General features: G+C 45.6%; 1 protein-coding gene across 1 annotated transcript in view; it reads right to left on the reverse strand.

Annotated features, from left to right (window-relative positions):
• Positions 1 to 27,733, reverse strand: part of LOC120918510 (potassium channel subfamily K member 9-like) — an 82,290-nt gene that overhangs the window by 49,878 nt on the left and 4,679 nt on the right. The window contains exon 2 of the mRNA XM_040330123.1: positions 20,209 to 20,620. Coding sequence (XP_040186057.1) covers positions 20,209 to 20,539 — 331 coding nt within the window. The 5' untranslated portion in view covers positions 20,540 to 20,620. The remainder of the gene's footprint in view (positions 1 to 20,208; positions 20,621 to 27,733) is intronic.

Genomic DNA, 27,733 nt, shown 5'->3' on the forward strand with positions numbered 1-27,733 from the left:
CACAGCCGAAGGAGTCCCGGACCCTCCCTCTGCCAGGTGAGACCGGCTGCAGCATGAGGAGGGAGACACCCTGCTACATCCAGAATGGCAATCCCACAGAGATGTGACGTCATCAGTGACACGTAAGCTGTGTGTGGGAGTGCAGGTGAGGTGTGCTGGACTTGTAGTTCACCCCCTCAGCTGTCTGCCTGATATACCACAAGGGGCGCTCCACTCGCTCCGCATCTTGTGACAGGCAACGTGGCAATCCACATCTTGTGGCAGGCAGTGTGGCAAGTGACATTCCTCATCTTGTGGCAGTAAGCGCGGCAGGTGATGTGGCAAGTGACATTCCGCATCTGGTGACAGGCAATGTGGCAAGTGACAATCCAAATCTTGTGGCAGGTGATGTGGCAAGTGACAATCCACATCTTGTGGCAGGTGATGTGGCAAGTGACATTCTGCATCTGGTGACAGGCGATGTGGCAAGTGACAATCCAAATCTTGTGGCAGGTGATGTGGCAAGTGACATTCTGCACCTGGTGACAGGCAGCGTGGCAATCCACATCTTGTGGCAGGCAGTGTGGCAAGTGACATTCCGCATCTTGTGGCAGTAAGCGTGGCAGGTGATGTGGCAAGTGATAATCCACATCTTGTGGCAGGTGATGTGGCAAGGGACATTCCGCATCTGGTGACAGGCAGCGTGGCAAGGGACTATCCACATCTGGTAGCAGACAGTGGCAAGTGACACGCTCAGGGCTTCCACCGATTCTACATTATGGCGAGTTGAACCATTTAATTTATTAGTACTACAATGTAATAATAGAAATAATGCGATTCAGTCACCCTGACCCCTGCGCCCCCGCCCTTGGCACAATTTTTCTTCCACGCAGCCGGTCCCCGGTGCCAAAAAGGTCGGGGACCACTGCTGTAGAGCAAGGAAAGGATCACCCATGTGAATAAGCCCTTCACCCTGCTATATATATATATATATATATATATATATATATATATATATATATATATATATATATCTCCTATACCGCTTTATATACATTTGTTACCATTGATTAAACTACAGCAAAAAAAAAAACATGAAATCTGTGCATGTAATAGCGACAGTGATAGCGAATATAAATGTAACTACGAGATATTATTCAGACTGACTCACCGTTTTATCACAAGGCGGCCAACACAGCTGCTGACAAAGGACCTTCTCTAATACACTGTCAAGTTATCATAGTCATGCTTGAGATCAGCGAACATCATACTAAGTGATGCGTTAGATTTTTCAGTCTCTGCCGTCAGACGCAATCTTACTTGCCAAAAGTCAACCCGTTTTCTGAATGAAGATCAGATCACACTATGGTGAAGGGCAAACAGAAGAAGCAGACTTTAACCATTTCAGGACCTTCTACAGCACAGAAACATCCTGAGATCCTAAGATGTCACTACAATCTCCAAGACACTTCAAGGGAAATAGTCAATTCCCCTCTATACTGAGCGCGCCCACGTGTGCCCTAACCAAGACTTACCTAAAGCTGGCCATACATGGCTCGAATGGAAGCACTTGCCTACAGGGCACCTTTACCCCCTTTCTACCAAGGCCAATTTTCAGCTTTTAGTACTGTCGCACTTTGAATGACAATTGCGCGGTCATGCAGCACTGTACCCAAACTAATATTTACCCCTTTTTTTTTTTTTGACAGATTTCACTTTTTTGGTGGAATTTTTTTTTATTTTTTTTGCTAACCAAAATGAAAAAAAGTTTTAGTTTCTGTTGTAAATAAGTAATTTTTCTCCTTCGCTGATGTGCGCTGATGAGGTGGCACAGACGGGCACTGATAAGGAGGCACTAAAATGTATAACTGATGGGCACCAATAGGCAGCACTGATGGATGGAACTGATGGGCACTGATAGTGGCACCCATCAGTTCGGTCTGATAGAACTGACGAGGCAGCACTGATGGGCGTAACGGAACTGAGGTGCAGCACTGATGGGTAGAACTGATGCACTGTTCACTGATAGGCAGCACTTAGGGGCACCAACATTAATCACTGATGATGACCGATTGGCAGAATCATTGTTGAGGTTGCACTGATAATCAGTGTCCTGATTGTCAGTATAGATGTCCCCGCTGAGGAATGCAGCCTACCGGCTCTCCTCTCCTCACGTGCTGTCAGTGTGAGAAGAGGAATGCCAATAACCGGCATTTCCAATTTACACTGTGATCAGATGTGATTGGACACAGCTGATCACATGGTAAAGAGACTAAGTCCTAGGCTTTTTACCGTGAACAGTGATGCGATTTGTCCAACAGACACTGCGCTCCACCGATCGCCGCCTGCACCCCAAGAATAGGAGGAGGTCATATGACGTCCTCCCAGAACGAGAGTTTAGGTGTAGGTTCACCTTTTCAGAGAAAATGAAAAGGTGAACACCCATTGTCTTAATGCATACCATCAGGGTGGATTTGATTTAAATCACTAGTAAAAAGGCTTGATTTAAATTATAATTTTTAAAGCGCAACTGTCATTTCTGTCCCTCAGCAGCTCCTCCTCTGACCTGCTGTAGACTCACCGACAGTCCCATTCACTTTAATGGAACGGCTGGTGATGCAGCAGTGGCACAACAAGGTGAGGGACGTGGCGGCAGCAGATGAGTGGACGCCCGCTAACAGGGGCTGCCATGATGGATCAAAAATGACAGGTGCTCTTTAAATGTAAGGACTTATTCTTGCTGGTAGTTAGAATCTTTAATACTTGCAAACAAAATTCCTATTTAGAATAAAAAGCTGTCAGATTAGTAAAACAGCGATATCAGAACCCGATTCAATCATACAGTTTGTAGTGTACATAGATTTGCCAAACAATGGGATAAAGGAATGTTCCTGAACTTTGTTTTATGTAGTGCAGTGCATGTTATCTCAGTTTGCAAAGCTTGGATTCATTGAATGAGTTTACCAAAAATGTAAATATTGCAGAATATACAGCCTTATGGTACAGAACTAAGCTCCTTTTCATGCTGAATAAACCAAATGTTTAATGTATCTCAACTAGAAAACTATCATTAGATACATTTTTACTCCAAAAGCATTTTATCAAAATAAATTTGATTAAAAAAAAAAAAAAAAAATTTTTTTTTTTTTTTACTGATTGATTTTTATCTACCCTGTACACTATGCATTAAAGCAAAGTTCCTACAAAAAAATTGAAATATTAAAAAGTCAGCAGCTACAAATACTGCAGCTGCTGATATTTAATAAATCGGGTACTTACCTGTCCCAGGGTCCAGCGATGCCGGGGAACGAAGCTCCGCTCCTCTCTCCCTCCTCTCTGCAGCGCTGGCATTGTCACTGTGGGCGCCCTGCTGTGCCTTCACAGCCAGGCACACACTGCGCATGTGCGAGCCACGCTGCGCACTGTAACTGGCGAGCAATCATCTGGGACCTGTGACGTGTCCCAGATTGCAGAGAGGGAGGTGGGAGAGGTGAACTTCCTTCCGGCGCCACGGAGCCCTGGGAGGAAGTGGGAGCTGGCATCCTCTAAAAAGAGGGTTTCCGCTCCACCCCCCAAAAAAATTACATGCCAAATGTGGCATGTCAGGGGGTCACCTTCCCTTAAAGAGGAATTTCCATTTTTTGGGTGGAACTCCGCTTTAAGATGTCCACGAATGTGTAAGCTGTCTGGGACACTCCTCCTGATTGTCTGAAAACACAGCAGTGGTGTCATTGGCTCCCGCGGCTGTCAAACCAAGTCAGTTAGCCAGCCAATCAGGGGAGAGAGAGGGAGGGAGCAGGGCCAGGCTGGGGCTCCGTGTCTAAATGCTTTGACTCTGCTCCAGTGCCCCCATAGGAAGGTGCTGACTGTGGGGGCACTCGATAGGAGGGAGGGGCCAGGAGCAGAGAAGAGGGACGTTAATGCATCCTATGCGTTATAATAAAAAAACTTCAGTGTGCAGCATCCCCCCTAAAACCTACCTGAGCCCATCTCAATCCAGCGATGTGCACGAGTGCCTCGGCAGTCCAGGACTCTCCCTCCTTATTTGCTGAGACACAGCAGCGGCGCCATTGGTTCCTGCTGCTGTCAAAGTCAGTTTTTCCTCATTGGCGAAGAGGGGCAGGGGCGAACCGCAGCTCCGTGTGAATGGACAAAGAGCTGCGGCTCGGGTGCCCCCATAACAAGCTGCTTGCTGTAGGGGCCTCAACAGGAGGGAGGAGTCAGGAGCGCTGATGAGGGACCCGAGAAGAGGAGTATCTGGGCTGCTCTGTGCAAAACCATTACACAGAGCAGGCAAGTATAACATGTTTGTAATTTTTAAAGAAAATAACTAATGAGATTAGTGTCATTTTAAGGCTTTGGGATAACTTTAACTGGAATCACTTGCTGTCCGCTGAACGCTAATTTACGTTGGCAGAATGGCACGGCTGCGCAAATGGACATACCTGTATGTCCCCTTCAAGACGTGGCATTGCATGCGCGCGCCCCCGCAAGCTTCATGAGTGTGACCGCGGGTCCCGCAGACTCTATGTCTGCGATCGTGTCATGGAGATGCAGAACGGGGGGGGGGGGGCGATTCCTGTCATCGGGAGCAGTGATCAGTGTCGTGCCACATGTAGCCCACCCCCCTAAGTTAGAATCACTCCCTAGGACACAATTAACCCCTTCCTCGCCCCCTACTGGTTAACCCCTTCACTGCCAGTGTAATTTACACAGTAATCAGTTCATTTTTATAGCACTGATCGCTGTATAAATGACAATGGTCCCAAAATAGTGTCAAAAGTGTTCCGCCATAATGTCGCAGTCACGATAATTATTATTTTTTTAAATAAAATAGCAGATCGCCGCAATTACTAATAAAAAAAAATAAAAATAAGAATGCCATCCCCTATTTGGTAGACACTATGGGCCAGATTCACAAAAAAGAGATACGACGGCGTATCTCCTGATACGCCGTCGTATCTCTGTTTCTAGCTATGCGACTGATTCATAGAATCAGTTACGCATAGATATCCCTAAGATCCGACAGGTGTAATTGTTTTACACTGTCGGATCTTAGGATGCAGTACCGCGGCCGCCGCTGGGGGGAGTTTGCGTCGTAAACCAGCGTCGGGTATGCAAATTAGGAGTTACGGCGATCCACGGCGGTTTTTCGCGTTCGCTACGTCGCTGCTAGTCTTTTTTTTTGTGCCTTAACTTTACGCAGCAATCGTATTGCTGTATAAAGTATGGCCGTCGTTTGCGTAAGCCGTCCGGGAATACAGAATTAAAATCGAAAAAATGGCGTCACTTCGCGCAAAGCACGGCGGGAGTTAGGAAACGGAGCATGCGCGGTAGGTCCGGCGCGGGAGCGCGCCTAATTTAAATGGCACACGCCCATTTGAATTGGCCCGCCTTGCGCCGGAGGCCGCCGGCGTAGGTTTTCATCGCAAGTGCTTGGTGAATCAGGCACTTGCGATGAAAACTTGCGGCGGTGTAACGTATCTACGATACGTTACGCCGCCGCTCACCTACGTGAATCTGGCCCTATAACTTTTGTGCAAACCAAATATACGCTCATTGCGATTTTTTTTACCAAAAATATGTATTAGAATACATATTGGCCTACACCTTTTTTGGGGATATTTAATATAGCAAAAAGTAAAAAAAATATTGCATTATTTTCAAAATTGTCGCTCTACTTTTGTTTATAGCGCAAAAAAAAAAAAAAAAAGGTGATCAAATACCACCAAAAGAAAGCTCTATTTGTGGGGAAGGACGTAAATTTTGTTTGGGAGCCACGTCGCACAATTGTCAGTTAAAGTGACGCAGTGCCGAATCGCAAAAAGTGGCCCGGTCATTTGGCAGCCAAATCCTCCGGGGCTGAAGTGGTTAACCCGGAGTTCAGCTTTAAAATAGCAGTGCAAGTAAAATGTTTGTATTGTACAATGCCTCCTCATTTGTGGATTCCCTTGCCTCGGTTATAGCATTTGTTATGCTATCCTAGCAGGGTAAACTTTACGATAAGCTTTCAACAGAAAAAAAAAGGAAAAGGCCAATGAGAGTTTTATGAGTGCCCGGGTGCACATACAACTAAAGCGATGCATTCTGTTATTCCACATTATTTCCTATGTCCAAAAATAGTTGTGCCGTTACCCTCTGACACACAGCAAGAGATAAATAGAAATGGGTATGACTGGCCGGCATCGCCAAGCCATTCTGATGTCACGTACAAGACATAGTGAACAGATGGGACCATAAAAGGACGTTTGGGAGCAAAGCTAAAAATTTGTTTAGTAAAATTAGAAAATCTTACAATAAAATGTTAACCATATTAGGAATGTGGATTCTGGAAAGGAAGAGGGATGTCATTATTATGGATGAAAATTAAAACCCACAGACTAAAAGACGTATGAGGTGTACTTGTGTGCCTGGATCCTGGCAGATGATTTAAGAAGGTTGAAGCAGGATCTGCATAAATCAGGACTTATACTATTTATTAAAGCTGAATTGAAGCAGTTACCGTATATACTCGAGTATAAGCAAAGTTTTTCAGCCCTTTTTTTTTTAGGGCTGAAAATACACCCCTCGGCTTATATTCGAGTCAGTGTACCTGAAAATGTTGTCAGACTCCGGGCGTCCATTGTTTAAATGTCGCGGTCTCCTCCTGGTCCCGTTTCATGATAGGCGTCTCCCAGCAGCCTATCACAGACGTCTTCTCATCCTCGGACTCAGTTTCCCAACAGACACTGGGAAACTGAGTCCGAGGATGAGAAGACGTCTGTGATAGGCTGCTGGGAGGATGAGAAGACGTCTGTGATAGACTGCTGGGAGACGCCTAATCACAGAACGGGGCCAAGAGGAGACCGCGACATTTAAACATCCGAGCAGCATGGACATTCTCCTCTGAGCCCCGTGGCAGTCGGGGATTCAGCGACACATACCAGTGCAACGGGACCTTGTTTTTGGACCGGAATAGCATGCAGGGACCCTTCTCACCCCCCCTGCAGCGTGGCATGAGGTCTGCAAAACGAAAGGGGAACACACACCCCCAGAAAATAATGGCCTATTTGACCCAGCCAGCCGCCGGACAAATCCAAGATGGCGCCACGACTGCAGCGCCTGCCCCTCTCAGACTCACAAAGCCACAACATCGGAGATTAAGAGGATGGCTTTATGGAGCTCACCAACCCTGAGCAAGGCTTGCCCATCTCCTAAACACTGAATGGATGCCCGCAGCCTGTCAAGTATTTCAGGTACACTGACGGGCACAATGAGGTTGCAATGGGCACAGTGAGGTTGCAATGGGCACAGTGAGGCGTGCAAATAGGCATTGTTGACCCTCTTTTCCGCTTACAGTAGCTGCTGCATTCCCCCCCCCTAGGCTAATACTTGAGTCTGGGTTCATTGCCAGACTACTAAACATCTGGTCCAAATTAACCTCCTTATGTTCTACTAGTCCTCCCGTGGATTGACCACAAGTTCAGACACGTGCCATATCATCCACTTCAAATCAGGCCTTTCTTCCGATATATGTAGGGATACATGTACAAAGGAAAATATGGAGGCTTTCATTACTGACCTCTAGGGCTGCAACGGATCACAGGTGATCCGTGATCCGAACGGGTCACCCCCTTCGGATCGGAACACACTGTGATCCGCGGATTGCCGCGGCTCTGGAGCTAGGCCGAAGCCGCGGCCTTTCCTAATGTTATGTCCGAGGCTCCGGAGCTAGGCCGAAGCCGCGGCCTTTCCTAACGTTATGGCCGCGGCTTCGGCCTACCTCCGGAGCCGCGGACATAACATTAGGAAAGGCCGCGGCTTCGGCCTAGCTCCAGAGCCGCGGCCATCTTGGTACACCCGGCAGCGGCCCTCCTCCTCTGTTTACACCCACAGAGGAGGAGGAGAGTATTGTCTTTGGTAATATGGCACTTCTGTCTCTAAAACAAAGCTTTACCCGCCTTTGATAAAAAGCCCACAGTGAAATCATACAACAAATACTTTAGTTGCATGACATTACACTAGGGCTTGCAGCATGGTACCTCTCTGCACATAGTAACATGATGTTCTAGCTAATATTACATACATGGATATTACAGTGGGGGGGGGGGGGTGGATATTACAGTGGGGGGGGGGGGGGGGAGATGTGGATATTACAGTGGGGGAGAATTTTTTAAAAAAAATGTTGCCGATCCGAAAAATGATCCGATCCGTGAGTTTTTTGATCCGTTGCACCCCTACTGACCTCCGACTGAAAATGCTATTTAAAGGAGTTGTAAAGGAAAAAAAATTTTTTTGCTGAAATGACTATTTACAGGGTATAGAGACATAATAGTTAACGGATTCCTTTTAAAAATGATTAAAAATAGATAAAAATCAATCATATAATGTACCTCTAGTTTCGTTTTTGCATGTTATCCTGCCTCTGTGCATGTACAGAGCCATAGAGCAGTGATGGTTTGGAAAATGAAACTAGAATCTCCCAGTACTGTGGTCATCAGGAAACAGACAACCAGGAAGTGTCCAGAACAGAGAAGGATTACAGCAACATCAGAGCAAAAAACGAACAAGGAGGACATGAAACCAGGACTGCAGTAAGGTAAAGGAAGCTATTTAGCGCAAATAAATATTTCCCTTAGTGACCCTTTAATACTTACTGACCTGGAACAAGCAGGCAGCATGTGAGGGCAGATCCCTTGATGTCCATACTGGGGCTCCAACATGATGACCCGGCAACTAGCATTTGAACAATGGGAAGGTCAGGAATGGCAGCCCACATAATCTATCAGTACAGGCTTACTGGAATTAGACCAGGCACCTTCTAGACTTTAACCACTCGTCAGTGTTGCCAACCTACCAGATTGAAATTTACTGGCATTTCACAAAAGTTACTAAATTAAATTTTTAGGTGCAAATTTCAGTATTTAGGCTACAAACAAGTACGCTAGGCAAATAGCTATGTAATTTAAGGTAGATATTAAGGTAAAAAAAACATATTTTCGATATAATAAGGGCAAGTTATTTAGTCACATCACCCCCTTCCTCCACCACCCTTTGCCACCAACACCCCCTGCAGTGCCACAATCTCCCTCTGCCTCCAATCTCCCCCTGCGGTGCCACCAACAACCCCTGTCTCCATCCCCCACCCTCTGCGGTGCCACCATACCCCTCTGATGTGCCACCAACACCCCCTGCATTCAATCACCCCCTGCCTCCATCCCCCTCTGGGGTGCCACCAACAACCCCTGTCTCCATCCCCCACCCTCTGCGGTGCCACCATACCCCTCTGATGTGCCACCAACACCCCCTGCATTCAATCACCCCCTGCCTCCATCCCCCTCTGTGGTGCCACCAACAACCCCTGCCTCCAATCTCCCACCCTATGTGGTGCCACCATCCCCCTCTGCGTTGCCACCAACACCCCCTGCCTCCATCCCCCTTGGCGGTGCCACCGCAGCCACCATCACCCCCTGCCTCCAATCTCCATGCGTAGTTCCAAGCCGAACCGATCTTGGCTATTTTTACTGGCACATTCCCGCAACCACGGAAATTTACGAACGGGGGGGGGGTGCCCTTTTTTTTATATGACCTATCCGTAAAAATACGGACAGTTGACAACACTGCCACTCGCCCACCGGGCACTTTTATCCCCTTTCTGCCCAGGCCAATTTTCAGCGCTGTCACATTTTGAATGACAATTGTGTGGCCATGCTACACTGTACACAAACTATCCTTTATATATATATTTTTTTTAGACAGATACAACTGTCTTTTGGTGGTATTTAATCACCATTGTTTTTTTATTTTTTTGCTAAACAAACTAAAAAATAATAATTTTTTGTTTTGTTTCTTTAGGTAAGTATTTTTTCTTCTTCACTGATATGCGCTGATGGGGCTGCACTAATGGGCACTGAAAGGTGGCACAGATAGGCAGCACTAATGAGGTGGTGTATTGAGGAGGGAGCTGAAGCCTGTTTTTTGCACCATCACTAATGACCAAGGCTGTGTCGTTGGAGCTACTGAAGTGATTTGAAGCTGAGTATAAGGCACCTGTTTCACAGAGCTGTTGTATCCAGTGACACTCTCACGCTGCTGCTAATCAACATTGTTTAACCCTTTATTTTACCATCTACTCTATAGGGACGGTATTCTGAGATTGAGTACTATTTTATGCTCTGAATTAATTAGCTTTGTATTAATTTATTAATTTTTATACACTCATTTTTTTCCTCATCTATATATATTTTGTGTGCTTCACCCAACTGTGGCAACACGACTAATCCCCTATTCAGGGTTTTGAATTATTATCACAATTGGATTGATCTTAGTAAGGCATCACATAAATTAGTTGTTTTTAGCGCATATGTTTATATTTTTCACTAATGAGGTGGCACAGATAGGCAGCACTGTTGGGGCTGCACTGATAAGGATACCGATGATCAATGCAGATGTCCCCTGTGTGGATATGCCCCACCAGCGTGAAGGGAGGATTGCCGATAACTGGCAAATTCTGTTTACATCAGTGATTGCACACAGCTGATCAAGTGTTAAAGAGCCGCCATTATTGGCTCTTTACCCTGATCTGAGATCAGCTGAGTCTGAAGGACACAGCAATCACAGATCACTGCCGATGCACGCCGCAGGGGGCACGCAGGCAGCGGCCACGCTGTAGCTCTCATTCGGCTATAACGTGGTCATAAAGGGGTTAATTATAGGCATATACTTTCATTATAGGCATAAAATAAACTAAACTAGAGGTCCATCATGGGAGGATACAGCGTACGTCCAATTACATGAGGGGTGAACAACTAACTGCACCTTTAAAGGCCGCACTGATGTAACACTGTCCATCACCGTTGGCGCAGGGCCGCCATTTCTTTGAAGGCAGATGGACTAATTGGGAGGAAGGCGACTAACAACCATCCTTGTATTGGATCTTGGATTTCCATATCCCGAGTGATCACATTAAATTCTAGCATTGTGGGAGCCCGAGAAACAGAAGGATATAGGATAACAAAGACATGCTTTTGTTTCCATGGTCACGTAACTTTCATCACTGCAAAATAACCAGATAACCTTCATCATATTTTATGGTAGATTTTTCCTATAGCTACACACAAAGTAATGGCTAAACAAGTATACATAAAACCTCATTTCCCCCAGCATTAAGAGTGTATATAAATGGATCTGTCAATGCCGTTACCATATACTGTGGTGACAGCTCTGTGACCCGCGATCAAATAGTATAGTGGCCGGTCTGTCTAGTATATTCCACTTATCTCTACATCTTAGTTAAATAATTGGAGGGGGAGGGGGAGAGTCTACGCTGATAACCTCACAGCAGCGAACGCTGAAGCTCTCTTTGAGGAGGAATCCAGTTTTAAAGGATTTTAACTTGTGTTTTAGCTTTTTGCTTGGTTGCCGATTTAGCGACCGTATTGTTTACCCTCTTTTGCACTCACAGAGCTAGTTTATGGTTTGTCTTTGAAAAAAATATTTCAACAACATTTATTCTATTGATGCCTAGAGCTGCACGATTAATCGTAACAAAATCATGATCTCGATTAACCCCCCCCCCCCCCCTCCCGCGATCTCCAGACTGGATGACCCGCGATTTTTGGATCCAGCGTGGAACGCAAAGGGGGTCGATCGAGCAGTTGCGGGTGCGGCCATAGGAAAGTCCCCGGCTTCAGCCTAGCTCCGGAGCGGTGGCCATCTTGGTACACCCAGCGGCGGCTGTCTCGTCAGGAAGTGACGTTTCGTCGCCGCCGCCATCATGTTTCAACCCACACTCCTGCATACTAATGTTAGTGAGAAGGGGGCAAGCGGACATCTTGTTACACCCAACAGAGTTTTAGCTTTCACAGTTATTTTCAACACAAAACGGAGCTTAAATGCTTAAATACAGTGGGCCAGATTCTTGTAGTTCCTGCTGCGGCGTCGCGTAAGCTATTTACACTATGCCGCCCCAACTTACAGGAGCAAGTGCTGTATTCCCAAAACACTTGCTCCGTAGTTTGCGGCGGCGTAGTGTAATTGGCTCGGCGTATCCCCGCGTAATTCCAAGGGGGCGGATTGTATTTAAATTAAGCGCGCCCCCGTGCCGTTCGAACTGTGCATGCGCCGGGCTTAAAATAGCCCAGTGCGCATGCTCCAGTTCTCAACGGAAAACGTCAATGACGCCGACGTGTGCATCATTGATGTAAAGTCGTATTCAAGAACGACTTGCGAAAACGACGTACCCGACGGGAAAAGACGACGCGGACCCGACGCCATACTTAACATGGCGTACGTGGGACTGGCGTAAGGTTACCCCCTCATATAGCAGGGGTAACCTTACGCTTACGCAAACGACGCGATTTTGTTCGGGAATCGGCGTATCATGCATAAACAAATGAGACCTGAACGTAAACGCCACCTAGCGGCCGGCGGCGAATTACATTTAAGATCCGACAGTGTAAGTGACTTACACCTGTCGGATCTTCAGCGTATCTATGCGAAAATGATTCTAGGAATCACTCGCATAGATACGCGGGTCAAAAAACAGAGATACGACGGAGTTTCCTGAGATACTCCGTCGTAACTCTTCTGAGAATCTGGTCCAGAGTATGTAAATCTGATGGACTGTTTACATGTTAAATTTTTCCTACCAAGTCATTGTAAATTGACGTCGGCCGCATTGCTCGGCACCCGGGCCCGGCGGCCGTGATGTTCGCCGGGCACCCGCGATTGCCCGCAATCACGGCAGGACCATGGATCTGTGTGTGTAAAAAATATATATATATATATATAATGTTTGGGGGTTCTGATTAATTTTCTAGACAAAAAAAAAAAAAAAAAAAGATTTTTACATGAAGGAGAGAAGTGCCAAAATAGGCCCGGTGGACAAGTGGTTAATGTATAAACTGCTGGCAACAAAAGCGAGTACACCCCTAAGTGAAAATGTCCAAATTGGGCCCAATTAGCCATTTTCCCTCCCCGTGTCATGTGACTTGTTAGTGTTACAAGGTCTCAGGTGTGAATGGGGAGCAGGTGTGTTAAATTTGGTGTTATCGCTCTCATACTGGTCACTGGAAGTTCAACATGGCACCTCATGGCAAAGAAGTCTAATGCCACGTACACACGACCGTTATTCATGTCATGGAAAAAAACAAAGTTTTTCACGACGCGATTCCTCTCAAGCCTGCCTTGCATACACACGATCGTGAAAAAAAAATGCTCGAGCAAAGCACGGTGACGTACGACGGCACTATAAAGGGGAAGTTCCATTCTAATTGGCGCCACCCTTTGGGCTGCTTTTACTGATTTCGTGTTAGTAAAAGACGATTCACGCTTTTCAGTCTTCGTGCTTTTTAGTCTGTTACAGCGTGACGAATGTGCTATATCCATCACGAACGCTAGTTTTACCAGAACAAGTGCTCCCATCTCATAACTTGCTTCTGAGCATGCACGTTTTTTCCCTCCTCGTTAAAGCCTACACACGACCGTTTTTCACCATGCGAAATAGAACGACGAGAAAAAATAGAACAGGTTCTAAAAAATTTAACGGAGCCTACACACGACGGCTTTTCACGACCAATTTAAAAAATTGCATTTTTCTCGTCATGAAAAACAGTCGTGTGTACGCGGCATGAGTATCTGAAAAAAAAAAAAAAATGCTTTCTCTACATAAAGATGGCCTAGGCTATAAGAAGATTGTCAAGACCCTGAAACTGAGCTGCAGCAAGGTGGTCAAGACCATAGAGCAGTTTAACAGGACAGGTTACACTCAGAAAGGCCTCGCCATGGTCGACCAAAGAAGCTGTGTGCACGTTCTCAGTGTCATATCCAGAGGTTGTCTTTGAGAAATAGACATACGAGTGCTGCCAGCATTGCTGGAGAGGTTGAATGGGTGAGGAGGTCAGGTCAGACCATACGTCGCACACTGCATCAAATTGGTCTGCATGGCTGTCATCCCAGAAGGAAGCCTCTTCTAAAGATGATACACAAGAAAGCCCGCAAACTGTTTGCTGAAGACAAGCAGACTAAGGACATGGATTACTGAGACCAAGATGAACTTTTTGGGTTCAGATGGTGTCAAGCGTGTGTGGCGGCAACCCGGTGAGGAGTACAAAGACAAGTGTGTCTTGCCTACAGTCAAGCATGGTGGTGGGAGTGTCATGGTCCGGGGCTGCATGAGTGCTGTAATTTCTTCAGTGTTGTCTCATGAAAAGATATGATAAAATAGTTACAAAAATGTGAGGGGTGTACTCTATTTTGTGAGATACTGTATATCCCACTGGAAGCAGGAAATCACTGAAGTGGACACTGCTATGCCAGTGATCTCCACTAGCTTCAGAGTCCCATGCCTAGTGACTACCCTGCTGCAGTGTAAATACAGGAGGTTGCACTATTCAGAGAATGCTTTGCATTTTCCCAAAGAATGCAAAGCCTTCTCTGATTGGATGAGATGGGGAGCATGTCGTCACTGACCTGTCTCTCCACCTTGCCCAATCAGAGAACGGATTGCATTCATTGAGAGAATGGAAAGCTCCCTCTAAATGGCGCACGTGCTGAGCGACCAACCTTCTGCATTTACACTGCAGCAGGGCAGCCACTCAGCACAGGACCAGGAAGCTAGTGGAGATCACTGGAGTAGCGTTGTCTATCACAATGTTTTCCAGCTTCTAGACAGATACCACATGTATGATATATGCAGTTAAGCCAGCCATAGACGGTTCAAATCTCAGTATGTTCAGCAGGAACTGGTTAAGATTTGAACCACGTATGGGCAGGCTGAATGTACCCAAGTTGATTAACAACCAGCCTGTTGGATTTCATATGTGGTTATTGCTAGCAGCTAATATATATACTAGCAAAAAAAAATAAAAAATCAGTGTTCTCCCGGCAGGGGGGAGGAAACACATGGCTCCGCGGAAGAGATTCCCCCCATCAAGACAGTCAGTATTGATGACGGGAATCAGGCATTTTTTTTGCTTTTTCTATGGCCGGTCACACCTGAAATTCTACTTTAAAGTGTTTGATTTGATTTTATTATTTGTAAAGCGCCAAATACAGTTCATGAACTGCGCCTAAGTGTATGTAAACCAACATTTTAAAAGTTGGGGACTACCTGCAAATACCTGGTGATCCTGTCAGCCTTCTTGATGAAGGGCCTTCTATTGATTCTTGGCCATTCTAACAGAACAAACAAACAGTGCTAGTGTGGTCAGGTTGCATCCCTTCTTCCTCTCTTGGACCCACAGGACTCCATGTCTATGTCCCCCTACATGGCCCAACTGATGGTCATTAGTAGTCTCTGCCCCCATCCTTCCAGTAGGGGTGAAACGGATCAAAAAACTCACGCTTCGGATCGTTCCTCAGATCAGAGTCACGGATCGGATCATTTTTCGGATCACCACCATATATAGTCCCCACTGTAATATCCACATCTCCCCCCCCCCCACTATAATGTCCACATCTCCCCCCAACTGTAATGTGATATTACAGTGGGGGGAGATGTGAACATTACAGTGGGGGGAGATGTGGACATTACAGTGGGGGGAGATGTGAACATTACAGTGGGGGGGGGAGATGTGAATATTACAGTGGGGGGGAGATGTGAACATTACAGTGGATATTACAAATATCCACATCTCCCCACTGCAATATTCACATCTCCCCCACTGTATAGGAATATTTTTTGCTCTTACCAGCAGGCGGGTGATGATGACGTCAGCGCGCACTCTAGGGGAGCTCCTCTAGGCTGCCGCCGGGTGTGCTAAGATGGCCGCCGCTCCGGAGCTAGACCAAAGCCTTTCCTAGGAGCTCAATCCGTGGATCGTGTGGTGTGCCGATCTGAACAGGTTGACCCGTTTGGATCACGGATCAATGAAGATCCGTTGCACCACTACCGTCGATCGAGGCTTACATGGCCTCCATTAAAAGTGGGTAATAGTTATTTAAAAGATAAAGGGTTAACACTTTCTTCACATGAATAAAACTGCTTTAGCATTCATTTAATGACTTGAGGAATAAAAGTAACCCAGATGCAAACAAAATGTGGTAATGCATTTGGCCTTCAAGTTACACATATCATGGTAAACCTATAGGGCAATGGGTACATGGGCATTTGTTTGCCTCTGAGTTTCCCCATGCAAACCAATGTGAATGCAAAAGCAACCCCAAGTACCGGTAGATCATTTTTTTTTCTAAATTCCAGCTCCCCTTTGTACCAATATAGCATTAACTTATTAAAAGTACTTATTTTGCAAAAAAAATAAAACCGTTTTCCATTAATTCTACAGACGGTTACCTCTCTCTCTTCATGGATGTTTAACCACTTCCCGCCCGGCCTATAGCCGATTTATGTCCGGGAAGTGGTTCTGAAATCCTGACAGGATGTCCATGGACGTCCTGCAGGATTTCATGCCGCGCGCGCCCGTGGGGGCACGCAGCACGGCGATCGGTGATGCGGGGTGTCAGTCTGACACCCTGCATCTCCGATCTCGGTACAGCGCCTCCGGCGGAGACTCTTTACCACGTGATCAGCCATGTCCAATCACGGCTGATCACGATGTAAACAGGGAGAGCCGTTGATGGCTCTTCCTCACTCGCGTCTGACAGACGCGAGTATAGGAGAGCCGATCGGCGGCTCTCCTGACAGGGAGGGTTCGCGCTGATTGTCTATCAGCGCAGCCCCCCCTCGGATCACCATACTGGACCACCAGGGAAGCCCACCATGGACCACCAGGGAAGGGCAAGAAAAAAAAAAGTCTGCAAAAAAAAAGCATTAAAAAAAAAAAAAAAAAAAAAAAAGATGCCAATCAGTGCCCACAAATGGGCACTGACTGGCAATATGAGTAAATCAGTGCTGCCACCCCAGTGTCCATCAGTGTCACCCCAGTGTCCATCAGTGACACCCCACAGTGTCCATCAGTGACACCCCACAGTGCCCATCCATGCCCAGTGCCCACCTATCAGTGCCCATCTGTGCCACCCATAAGTATACATCAGTGCCACCCATAAGTGCCGCCCATGAGTGCCCATCTGTGCCGCCCATGAGTGCCCAGTGCCGCCCATGAGTGCCCATCAGTGCCGCCTATGTGTGCCCTTCAGTGCCGCCTCATCTGTGCCCATCAGTGCCGCCTCATCTGTGCCCATCAGTACTACCTCATCAATGTCCATCAGTGCCATCTCATCGGTGCCCATCAGTGCCGCCATATCAGTGCCCGTAATTGAAAGAGAAAACGTACTTATTTACAAAAAAATTAACAGAAAAAAATAAAAACGTAATTTTTTTTCAAAATTTTCAGTCTTTTTTTAAGGTGCGTAAGTGCCTGGTATGGAAGTGGTTAAACACACGGCTCGATTACTTCTGCCTTCTTCAAACAGACTTTAGGTCATGACACAGGAAGGAGTTGACCAGCTGAAGGTAGATGATGATGATGCAGGGTGTGCGCTAATGCGATCAGCTGGTCAACTCCTGCCGACTTAAAGCAAAGGTTTGCCTAAAAAAATAAAATAAAAAAGTTAAAAGCCAGCAGCTACAAATACTGCAGCTGCTGACTTTTAATAAATGGACAATTACCTGTCTATGGGTGCCTACGATGTTGGCAATCAATGTGGATCAATCGATCGGTTCTCGGCTGCCCCCGCCGCCATCCTCCGTGAGGGGGATCAGGAAATTATGCCTTGCGGCTTCACTTCCCGGTTTCCTGCACGTCCTCACTGGTCCCCAATATCTTCTGGGACTGTGCGTTTCCCAGAAGACAGCGGGGGAGGACAGTGTAGGCGCCGGACAGGACATAGATCACTGCAGTGATCGGTGACCTATGTCAGGAAGTGGGAGAAAATATCTGCTCCCCCTCCCCCCTGAAAGGTGCCAAATGTGACACTGGAGAGGAGGGGGGGGGGGTAATCCAAAAAGTGGAAGTTCCATTTTTGGGTGGAACTCCACTTTAAAGTCTGACCAGGAAGTAAGGCAGAAGTAATGGAGAAGTGTGTTTAACCAGTTAAGGTCCAGCCACCGCAGTTTGGCGTCATGTTGGCTTCCCTGGGCGAATCTGCGCAGCTGTACGTCGGTCGCTTTAAGACCACTGGGGGGGCGCAGTGCGACGACGACGGAGCCGATGCGCGTGCCCGGTGTCCACAAGGTCAGTCGGGCACCCGCGATTACTCCTAAGAGAGACAGAACGGAGATCTGTCAATGTAAACAGACAGATCTGCATTCTGACAAGAGAGAGGTGACAGATCTGCTGTTCATACCGATTATGAACAGCGATCGGTCTTCTCCTCCAGGCAGTCCCACCCCCCACAGTTAGAAACACTCCCTAGGACACACATTTAACCCCTTAATTGCCCCTAGTGTTAACCCCTTCCCTGCCAGTGTCATTTATACAGTAACCTGCGGCTATTTATAGCACTGATCGCTGGATAGATGTCACTGGTCCCAAAAAAGTGTCAAAAGTGTCCGATTTGTCTGCCGCAATGTCGCAGTCCCGCAAAAAATTGCTGACCACCACCATTACTAGTAAAAAAAAACAAAAAAAAACATAAATCTATCCCCGATTTTGTAGATGCTATAACTTTTCCGCAAACCAATCAATACATGCTTATTGCGATTTATTTTTTACCAAAAATATGTAGAAGAATCAACCTAAACTGAGGAAGAAATACCTTTTCTCATCAGCAGTATCTGGTTAAAAGAGAAGTAAAGGTTTTTTTTTTTTAGACTTACCTAGGCGAGACTGGCATCAGTCCAGGCACCTGGAGGATCCAGACTTTATTGTCTAGATGATGCAGTACCTGGACTGATTTCTGTGATGTCAGCAAAGAGCGGACTTCAGTCTGCTCTCTGCTGAAAACGGGTCACAGGAGTGCAAAACGAACAAGCTCAGGCTGGACTTCTCCAACCGCCAATGTTCCAAGTTTAACTCAGAATAGAAAGCTAGAAACCTTCATGGTGCAGTATGTTCAATTAAAAAGCCATTTAATGAATAATAGAGGCACTTACAGAAATGAAGCTAAATGCTGCGTTAATGCTGTGGGAGCAACGGCGTCCCAAATTGTCTCTCCTTGCTTCCTGTGCGCTCGTAACACCACAGTCTCGATAGACGGAACGTGATGACGTCACCGGCACCCTACATACGTTTCGTCACTAGCGGACTTCTACGGGTTTAGCCGAAGGTCGGGTGCTGCTGCTGCCTTTGCCCAAACCCCCCCGTTTTCAAAGATTTATATACCTTTCCAGGTTCTTATTCATTTTCTATTCACTTTTTTTCACCTAATTTCCTATATTTGAGTTGGTATTGTAGCGCTGCACTTTTTTTAATTATATATGTCCTATGAGGCTGCAGGACCCCTGACCCCCTGTCTGGGCAGTGCTGATTGGCCCTGTGCTGATCACATGCACCCTCCCAAGGCTCTGTTCTATCAGGAGATGGATTGGGGACAGCGGAAGAAGGGGAGGGCCAGAGAAGACAGTTAAAACAGCCTTTTTGCAGAGGATTAACCGCTTAGGTTCCACAGTGAGAATAACAAGCATGCTTTACTGCACATACAGACTGATTTTACTGTTGTGGGTTTACTAACAGTTTAATAGATTATTTTTTTAACAACTAATAAAAAAAAAAATAAAAATACGAAGGCAAACTAGTTTAAATGTTTATAACAATGGCAACAACTTAAAGCGGAGTTCCACTCAAAAGTGGAGTTTCCGCTTATCCATCTCCTTCCTCCCTCTGATGCCACATTTGGCACCTTACTGGGGGGAGGGAGGGACAGGTACCCATTCCCTGCTTCCGGAGATGGTGCCGCGGAAGTTCAGCCCCCTCCTCCTTCCTCTGATGCTGGCCAATTAGAAAGTGCAGCGTGCTTCACACATGCGCTGAAGAGACCCGGCGGTGAAGCCGCAAGGCTTTGCGGTCGGCAAAGGCGTCAGCAGCACCTGACAGCCGATCCGAAAATTGGCTGGGGTGCCAACATCGCAGGAACCCTGGACAGGTAAGTGTTCGAATATTACAAATACTGTAGCTGCTGACTTTCAATTTTTTCGTGAGGTTCGCTGGAACACCTCTTTAAGGCTTAGATTTTATTTTAAAGGTTTTTTTTTTTTTTTTTATATATATAAAAAGGTAAAAGCTTTCAAAGGCTGAACAGCATGCAATCAATATGAAAAGTAAAATGTTTCTTTTCAGGACATAATGCAATCTGTGAAGAATGAGAATATAGGTTGTGCTCTGGAATGAATAAAAGGAGGCAAACTCTTACCTATAGTAGTGATTACTGTAATAGCAAAATAAAAGGAGCCAGCGAATTTCCACTGCTTGCCTGCACGGTGCGGCTCGGACTGCAGAACTACGCGCTCAATCTCTCGATAGTCCTCGTCAGAAAAATGATATTTCTTTTTCAGGTCAGTTCTTTTTTCCTCCAGGATCCGTTTTCTAGAGCTTTCAGTCTCGGATTCGAGGGCATCAAAGACGGCAGCTCCCACCAAGAGATAGGAGAACATGCATAGAATCAGAGAGAGAGTCCTTATATTCTGCTTCTTCATTTTGTGCAGGAAGACTGATAATCCCGACTTAAACATCAAACTGGACATTCATTTACAGGCTGACCTGCAAACCTTCAAATTCTATGACAGTTGCAGACACCAGACAAATCCCTGAGCCATTGGTGGAACCTGAAATATAATAGAAGAAGGACTGTGAGCTGTGTAAGTATCACACTGAGGAGGAGCGCCAGGATATCAAACACAACTACGCATGTGACTTGCTTGTTTCAATACGTTACAAGGCGTGAAAGTTGTGAGAAGTTAGACATGCAAAATTAAATTATATATATATATATATATATATATATATATATATATATATATATATATATTTTTTTTTATATCTCTATATAGCTGCACAATTCTGGCTAAAATGAGAATCACGATTTTTTTTCTTAAAATAAAGATCACGATTTTCACGGTGTAACATCTTCTTTCACATTATACAAAAAAAAAAGAAATAAAAAAAATTGGGCTAACTTTACTGTTTATTTTTATTTTTTTTATTGATTAACCGCTTGCCGACCACTGCATGACTATTTACGTCGGCAGAATGGCACGGCTGCGCATATGGATGTACCTGTACGTCCCCTTTAAATCTCGTGACTGTGGGCGCGCCCCGCCGTGAACGAGACCGTGGGTCCCACGGACTCGATTTCTACCGGATGCCCTCGATCATGTCACGGAGCTGCAGAACAGGGGGGTGCCTGTGTAAACAAGGCATTTCCCTGTTCTGCCTTGTGACTGGACACTGATCTAGTGCTCCCTGTGATTGGAAACAGTGATCAATTTATGTCACTGGTAGCCCAGCCGCCACACAGAATCATTTCCTAGGACACACTTAACCCCTTCCTCGCCCCATAGTGGTTAAGCCCTTCCCTGCAGTGTCATTTACACTGAAATCAGTGCATTTTTATAGCACTGATCGCTGTATAAATGACAATGGTCCCAGAATAGCGTCAAAAGTGTCCGATGTGTCCACCATAATGTCACAGTCATGATATATATATAAAAAAGAAAATGCCATAAAACTATGCCCTATTTTGTAGACGCTATAACTTTTGCGCAAACCGATCAATATACGATTATTCTGATTATCATTAACCACAAATATCTACAGAAAAACCTTGGTTTGTGAGCATAATTTGTCCCAGAAACACACTTGTAATCCAAAGCACTTCTATCGAAGCATTTTTTTTTTTTACAGGGTATAAAAGAGAAGAGAGGCGCCTCTAAGTGTAGTAATAAGTTGCTAAATGTTGTACCTTCATTAAATGTAACAATATTGCTACACTAAGAGGCTCCTCGCTTCTCTTTTACACTCAGTTGTGACATGAAGTTACTTTTATATCAAGACATCGCTTGTATATCAAGGCAAAATGTATTAAAACATTTTGCTTGTCTTGCAAAACGCTCTCAAATCAAGGTTTTACTGTAGAAGAATACATATTGGCCTAAACTGTGGAAAAAAAAAATTATATATATTTTTGGGGGGATATTTATTATAGCAAAAATAAAAAAATATATATATATTATTTTTTTTCAAAATTGTCACTCTTTTTTTGTTTATAGCGCAAAAAATAAAAACCGCAGAGGTGATCAAATACCACCAAAAGAAACCTCTATTTGAGGGGAAAAAAAAGAACGGCAATTTTGTTTGGGTGTAATGCAGCACAACCGCGCAATTGTCAGTTAAATCGACGCAGTGACGAATCGCAAAAAGTGCTCTGGTCAGGAAGGGGATACATTTTTCCGGGGTGGTTAACCACTTGCCGACCTCCTCATGTAGATATACGTCAGCAGAATGGCACGGACAGGCACATCAACGTACCTGTACGTGCTCTGCTTGACGTGGGTGGGGGGTCCGATCGGGACCCCCCCGCTACATGCGGCTGTCGGTAAGCCTCGGGGAGCGATCCGGGACGACGGCGCGGCTATTCGTTTATAGCCGCTCCGTCGCGATCGCTCCCCGGAGCTGAAGAACGGGGAGAGCTGTGTGTAAACACGGCTTCCCCGTGCTTCAGTATGGCGGCGCATCGATCGAGTGATCCCTTTTATAGGGGAGACTCGATCGATGACGTCATTCCTACAGCCACACCCCCCTACAGTAGTAAACACACACCAAGTGAACACTAAATGTTACAGCGCCCCCTGTGTTTAACTCCCAAACTGCAACTGCAAATGCATTTTTTTGCTGTGAAAATGTGTCAAAAGTGTCCGAAGTGTCCGCCATAATGTCGCAGTCACGAAAAAAATAAATAAAAAAAAATTAAAAAAAAATCGCTGATCGCCGCCATTAGTAGTAAAAAAAATAAAAATGCAATAAAACTATCCCCTATTTTGTAAACGCTATAAATTTTGCGCAAACCAACCGATAAACAATTATTGCGATTTTTTTTTACCAAAATAGGTAGAAGAATACGTATCGGCATAAAAACTGAGGGAAAAAATTTTTTTTAGATATGTTTTTGGGGGATATTTATTATAGCAAAAAGTAAAAAATATTGAATTTTTTTCAAAATTGTCGCTCTATTTTTGTTTAAAGCGCAAAAAATAAAAACCGCAGAGGTGATCAAATACCACCAAAAGAAAGCTCTATTTGTGGGGAAAAAAGGACGCCAATTTTGTTTGGGAGCCACATCGCACGACCGCGCAATTGTCTGTTAAAGCAACGCAGTCCCGAACTGTAAAAACCCCTTGGGTCTTTAGGCAGCATATTGGTCCGGGGCTTAAGTGGTTAAAGTGTATTTTAAAAAAAAAATGAGTTTGAAAAACCGTTGCGCTATATGTGACATAAAATATTGCAACAACCACAATTTTATTCTCTAGGGACTAGAGGAAAATCATCAATGTTTGGGTGTTCAAGTAATTTTCTAGCAGAAAATAATAATTTTTACTTGTAAGCAAAGGTTTGGTCTTTAAATGGTTAAACTTCCTTCATCTACACACTGGAGTTCTTTCCTTCGATAAAAGAACAAAAAGATACTTTGTTTCTACTTATCCGCAGTGTTGTGATAAAACTTGGCAGGCTGCCTGGATTTAGTTTTTCCAGCTGTGAGAACTCTCTGCACTTGTTGGAAAGATTGCGACGGGCCGTTTTGAAAATCAATAAGGGAAAAAGATTGCGATTTTGATTCTCAACGATTAATCGTGCAGCTGTATTCCCACAAATCAGCAGACTGCAGCCCTTTGTTTATGAGCAGTGTTTACATAGAAGAAGAATCAGGCTAGACACCGGGGCTGATTTACTAAAACTGGAGAGTACAAAATCTGGTGCAGCTGTGCATGGTAGCCAATCAGCTTCTAACTTCAGCTTGTTCAATTAAACTTGACATAAGAACCTGGAAGCTGATTGGCTACCATGCACGGCTCTACCAGTTCTAGTAAATCAACCCCACTGTCACCTTGCCCATTCAGGGTAAAGTGACATTGGCTTTGTAAATGGCCAAACCCAATCTGCCAATACTTACCTTGTCAGCGAGCCGACATAGCACCTGCCACTAAAATCCCTATGCGACAGGTGTGGGATGCAGTGACGCCACTTCCCTGGTCATGTGATATTGCCGAAGCCTAGGGATTGGCTGTTACACATGAGCATTGGCAAACAGAAAGGCAAACAAAAAGAAAAAAAAGAAATGGGAGTTCTTCTTTAAAGGGTCACTAAAGGAATTTTTTTTTTTAGCTAAATAGCTTCCTTTACCTTCCTGCAGTCCTGGTTTCATGTCCTCATTGTTCGTTTTTGCTTTGAAGTTGCTGTAATTCTGCTGTGATCTCCACACTTCCTGGTTGCCTCTTTCCTTATAACCATCATACTGGGAGCTTTCTCACGGCGGTCTAAGCTGTCATTACTGTGTGTCTAATACTCCTCAGAACCAATCAGATTCATTTTAAAAACAAAACACTGCCCTGGATTTGTTTGTTTTTGTTCTGTGAGTCTTCCAGACTCACCTCTCACCCGGAACTTCATGTATGTCCTTTAAAGCCGAAAGTGAAACTACAGGCACATTATATGATAGATTAAATTCAATTTTTAATCATTTTTAAAAGGAATCAGTTAACTTTTATGTCTCTATACCCAATAAACAGTCATTTCAGCAAAAAAATGTTTTCCTTTAGTGACCCTTTAAGGCCCCTTTCACACTGGGGCGTTATTCGAGCGAAGCCTCATCTGCAATCCCAATGTGCTGGTAAAGCACCACTAAGACCCTAACATTTTAGGACGTTTTTGCAGTGCCTCAGTGTGAAAGGGCAAGGCGTTTTTACAGCGCTTTCAATTCATTTCAATGGAGAGGGGCGTTTTTGGAACGTTTTTTTATTTTTATTCCCACCCTCCTTGTCGATTTTTTATTTCTTGTTTTGATGAGGAATACAAAAGGGAAAGGGGCACTTAAACCCCCTTCCTGCCCAGACCAATTTTCAGCTTTCAGCGCTGACGCATTTTGAATGACAATTGCGCGATCATAGAACACTTTACCCAAATTATATTTTTATCATTTTTTCCCCACAAATAGAGATTTCTTTTGGTGGTATTTGATCACCACTTTTTGGGAAGGGGGAGCAAGTACCTGGTTTTGACAGGTACCCACTCCCACTTCCGGGTAAGATCGCTGAGCTACGACATTTCCGGCCCCTTCTCGTTCCCCCTGCTGCCTTCTGGGACATGCACATGTCCCAGAAGATGGCGGTACTATTTAGAAAGCGCAGCATGACTCGGGCAGTAGGAAATTGACTGTGAAGCCTAAAGGTTTCAATGCCGGTTTCCCTTACTTACAATCCCAGTCCGTGCACCCAAAGCCGAGTGACAAATCGTGCTTGATCACTGGACAGGTAAGTGTCCCTATATTCAAAGTCAGCAGCTACAGTATTTGTAGCTGTTGACTTTTTATAAAAAAAAATCAGACTGAAACTCCGCTTTAAGAGATTATTTAAGTATTGTGTTATTAAAAAACAAAACAAAAAACACATTATACTCACCAAGGAGGATGCAGCATCGGTCTAATGCCGCATCTGTACCCTGCCTATACTAAGGCTGAAAACTGAGCGATCAAAGACCACTGGTCGCTCAGTTCTCAGCATTCAGTGAGCAGAGAGCCGTGACTGTCAGTCTCCGGCTCTCTGCTCTGCCCCTCCTCTCCTGCGCTCACTGGAGCATTGGTGTGGGAGTGACTGGCTCAGTCTCTCATCAGCGCATTGAGAGGCCAAGTCAGGTGCCGGTTCAGGCTTTTGGGCTGATCCTGACCATATGGTTCAGATCTTTTCAAAGCCTGGACCAGCTCTAAGGCTGGGTTCACACTACTACACTACTTTCATCCTACTTTGCTCTGCTCCATTGGTCCTACATCCATCCTACTTTCATGAACAGGATACTACTTTGGTCCGACTTCAATGATATTCAATGGGCCTGAAGTAGGATCAATGTAGGACCAAAAGTAGTACAGGGAGCATTTTCAAAGTCGGACCGACTTGTGTAGGACGCTACAAGACGCTCTCATAGGGAAACATTGAACACAGAGCAAAGTAGGATGAAAGTAGTGTAGTAGTGTGAACCCAGCCTTATGGGAAGAAGCAGTATACACGCCGCTCCTCTCACCGCTCCAAAGATGCTGCTGACACAAGATTTTTTTGTCTCCCGCCAGCGCATCGCCTCAGTGTGAAAGCCCTCAGGCTTTCACATTGAGTATGCAGTGCAGGAGTTTTTCAGGTATACAGCAGCAGCGCTATTTTTAGCGATGTACCGCCTGAAAACTCCTCAGTGTGAAAGGGGTCTCAGAGTAAAGCCAAAAAAGGTATTACCCTACTTCTCCTTTAGGCCCCTTTCACACTGGGGCGTTATTCTAGCGTTTTTCGAGTGAAGCCTCATCTGCAATCCCAATGCGCTGGTAAAGCACCGCTAAGACCGTTTTAGGGTGTTTTTGCAGCGCCTCAGTGTGAAAGGGCAAGGCGTTTTTACAGCGCTTTCAATTCATTTCAATGGAGAGGGGCGTTTCTGGAGCGTTTTTTTCAGCGCCCAAAAGCTGCTCCAAAGATGCTGCTTGCAGGACTCAGTGTGAAAGGGTCCATTGAGATGCATGGAGAGCGTTTTAATAGCACTATTTTTAACGCCAAAACGCTGTAAAAACGCTTCAGTGTGAAAGGGGTCTAAAAGTGGTTGTAAAGCTTTTTTTTTTTTTAAATAACAAACATGTTATACTTGCCTCCACAGTGCAGCTCGTTTTGCACAGAGTGGCCCCGAACCTCGTCTTCTGGGGTCCCTCGGCGGCTGTCTCGGCTCCTCCCTGCATGAGCTAACCCCCTTCATGGTAAGCTCTCTCCCAAGGGGGTTAGCTTGTGAGCGCGCTCCTGTGATACAGTTGGTGGCTATAGCGACGCGGGATTGCGCTCACTGAAGTTCGGGGCTCATGTAAGAAAAACGCGGGCTCCGGGGGGGGGGGGGCGCAGAGTGCAAGGTGTTTTTTCACCTTAATGCACAGAATACATTAAAGGGGAGTTCCAGCCATTTGTATGTTTATTAAAAGTCAGCAGCAACAAAAAGTGTAGCTGCTGGCTTTTAATAAACAGACACTTACCTGCTCCAGCGCTCCAGCGACGCGCCGGCCGGGGCTCCGCTCCCCTCCCCGGCTGGCGTCTTCATTCTCAGTGTGGGCACCCGGCCGTGACAGCTTTCGGCCTCACGGCCGGGCACCCACTGCGCATGCGCGAGCGGCCCGGCGCCGCGCCGTGTAATTGGCCAGGAGATCGCCTAGGACCTGTGACGTGTCCTAGGCGATTGCCTACAGCAGCCCCTTCCTGAAGGCGATTAAGCTTAGTCGCCTACAGGAAGGAGGAAGTGGGACAGGAAGTCCCACTCGTGCTGAAGCCCCCACTCCCCCCCCAAAAAAATTACATGCCAAATGTGGCATGTAAGGGGGCGAGGAGTGGGTTAAGAGGAAGTTCCAAATTTGGGTGGAACTCCTCTTTAAGGTGAAAAAACACGAAGGTTTACAACCCCTTTAAAGTGGATGTAAACCCACTCTCATCCTTTCTAAACTACTGCCATAGTGCTGATCTATGATCAAATGTCTCCCCTCTGTCTGTTATGAGACCTGAAAAACTGCAGATTCTGTGGGTGGATCTGTTGTCTGGAGCTCAGTGGGTGGAGGCGCGATGTCAGTAGACTCCCCGCCCTCCTCTACACTTCCCTTGTCAACATGCATTTTTTCCTGTTTATTCCTTACACTCAATTTTGCTATGATCACTAACATC

This window comes from Rana temporaria, chromosome 12, assembly GCF_905171775.1.
Source record: "Rana temporaria chromosome 12, aRanTem1.1, whole genome shotgun sequence".
Lineage (NCBI taxonomy): Eukaryota > Metazoa > Chordata > Amphibia > Anura > Ranidae > Rana > Rana temporaria.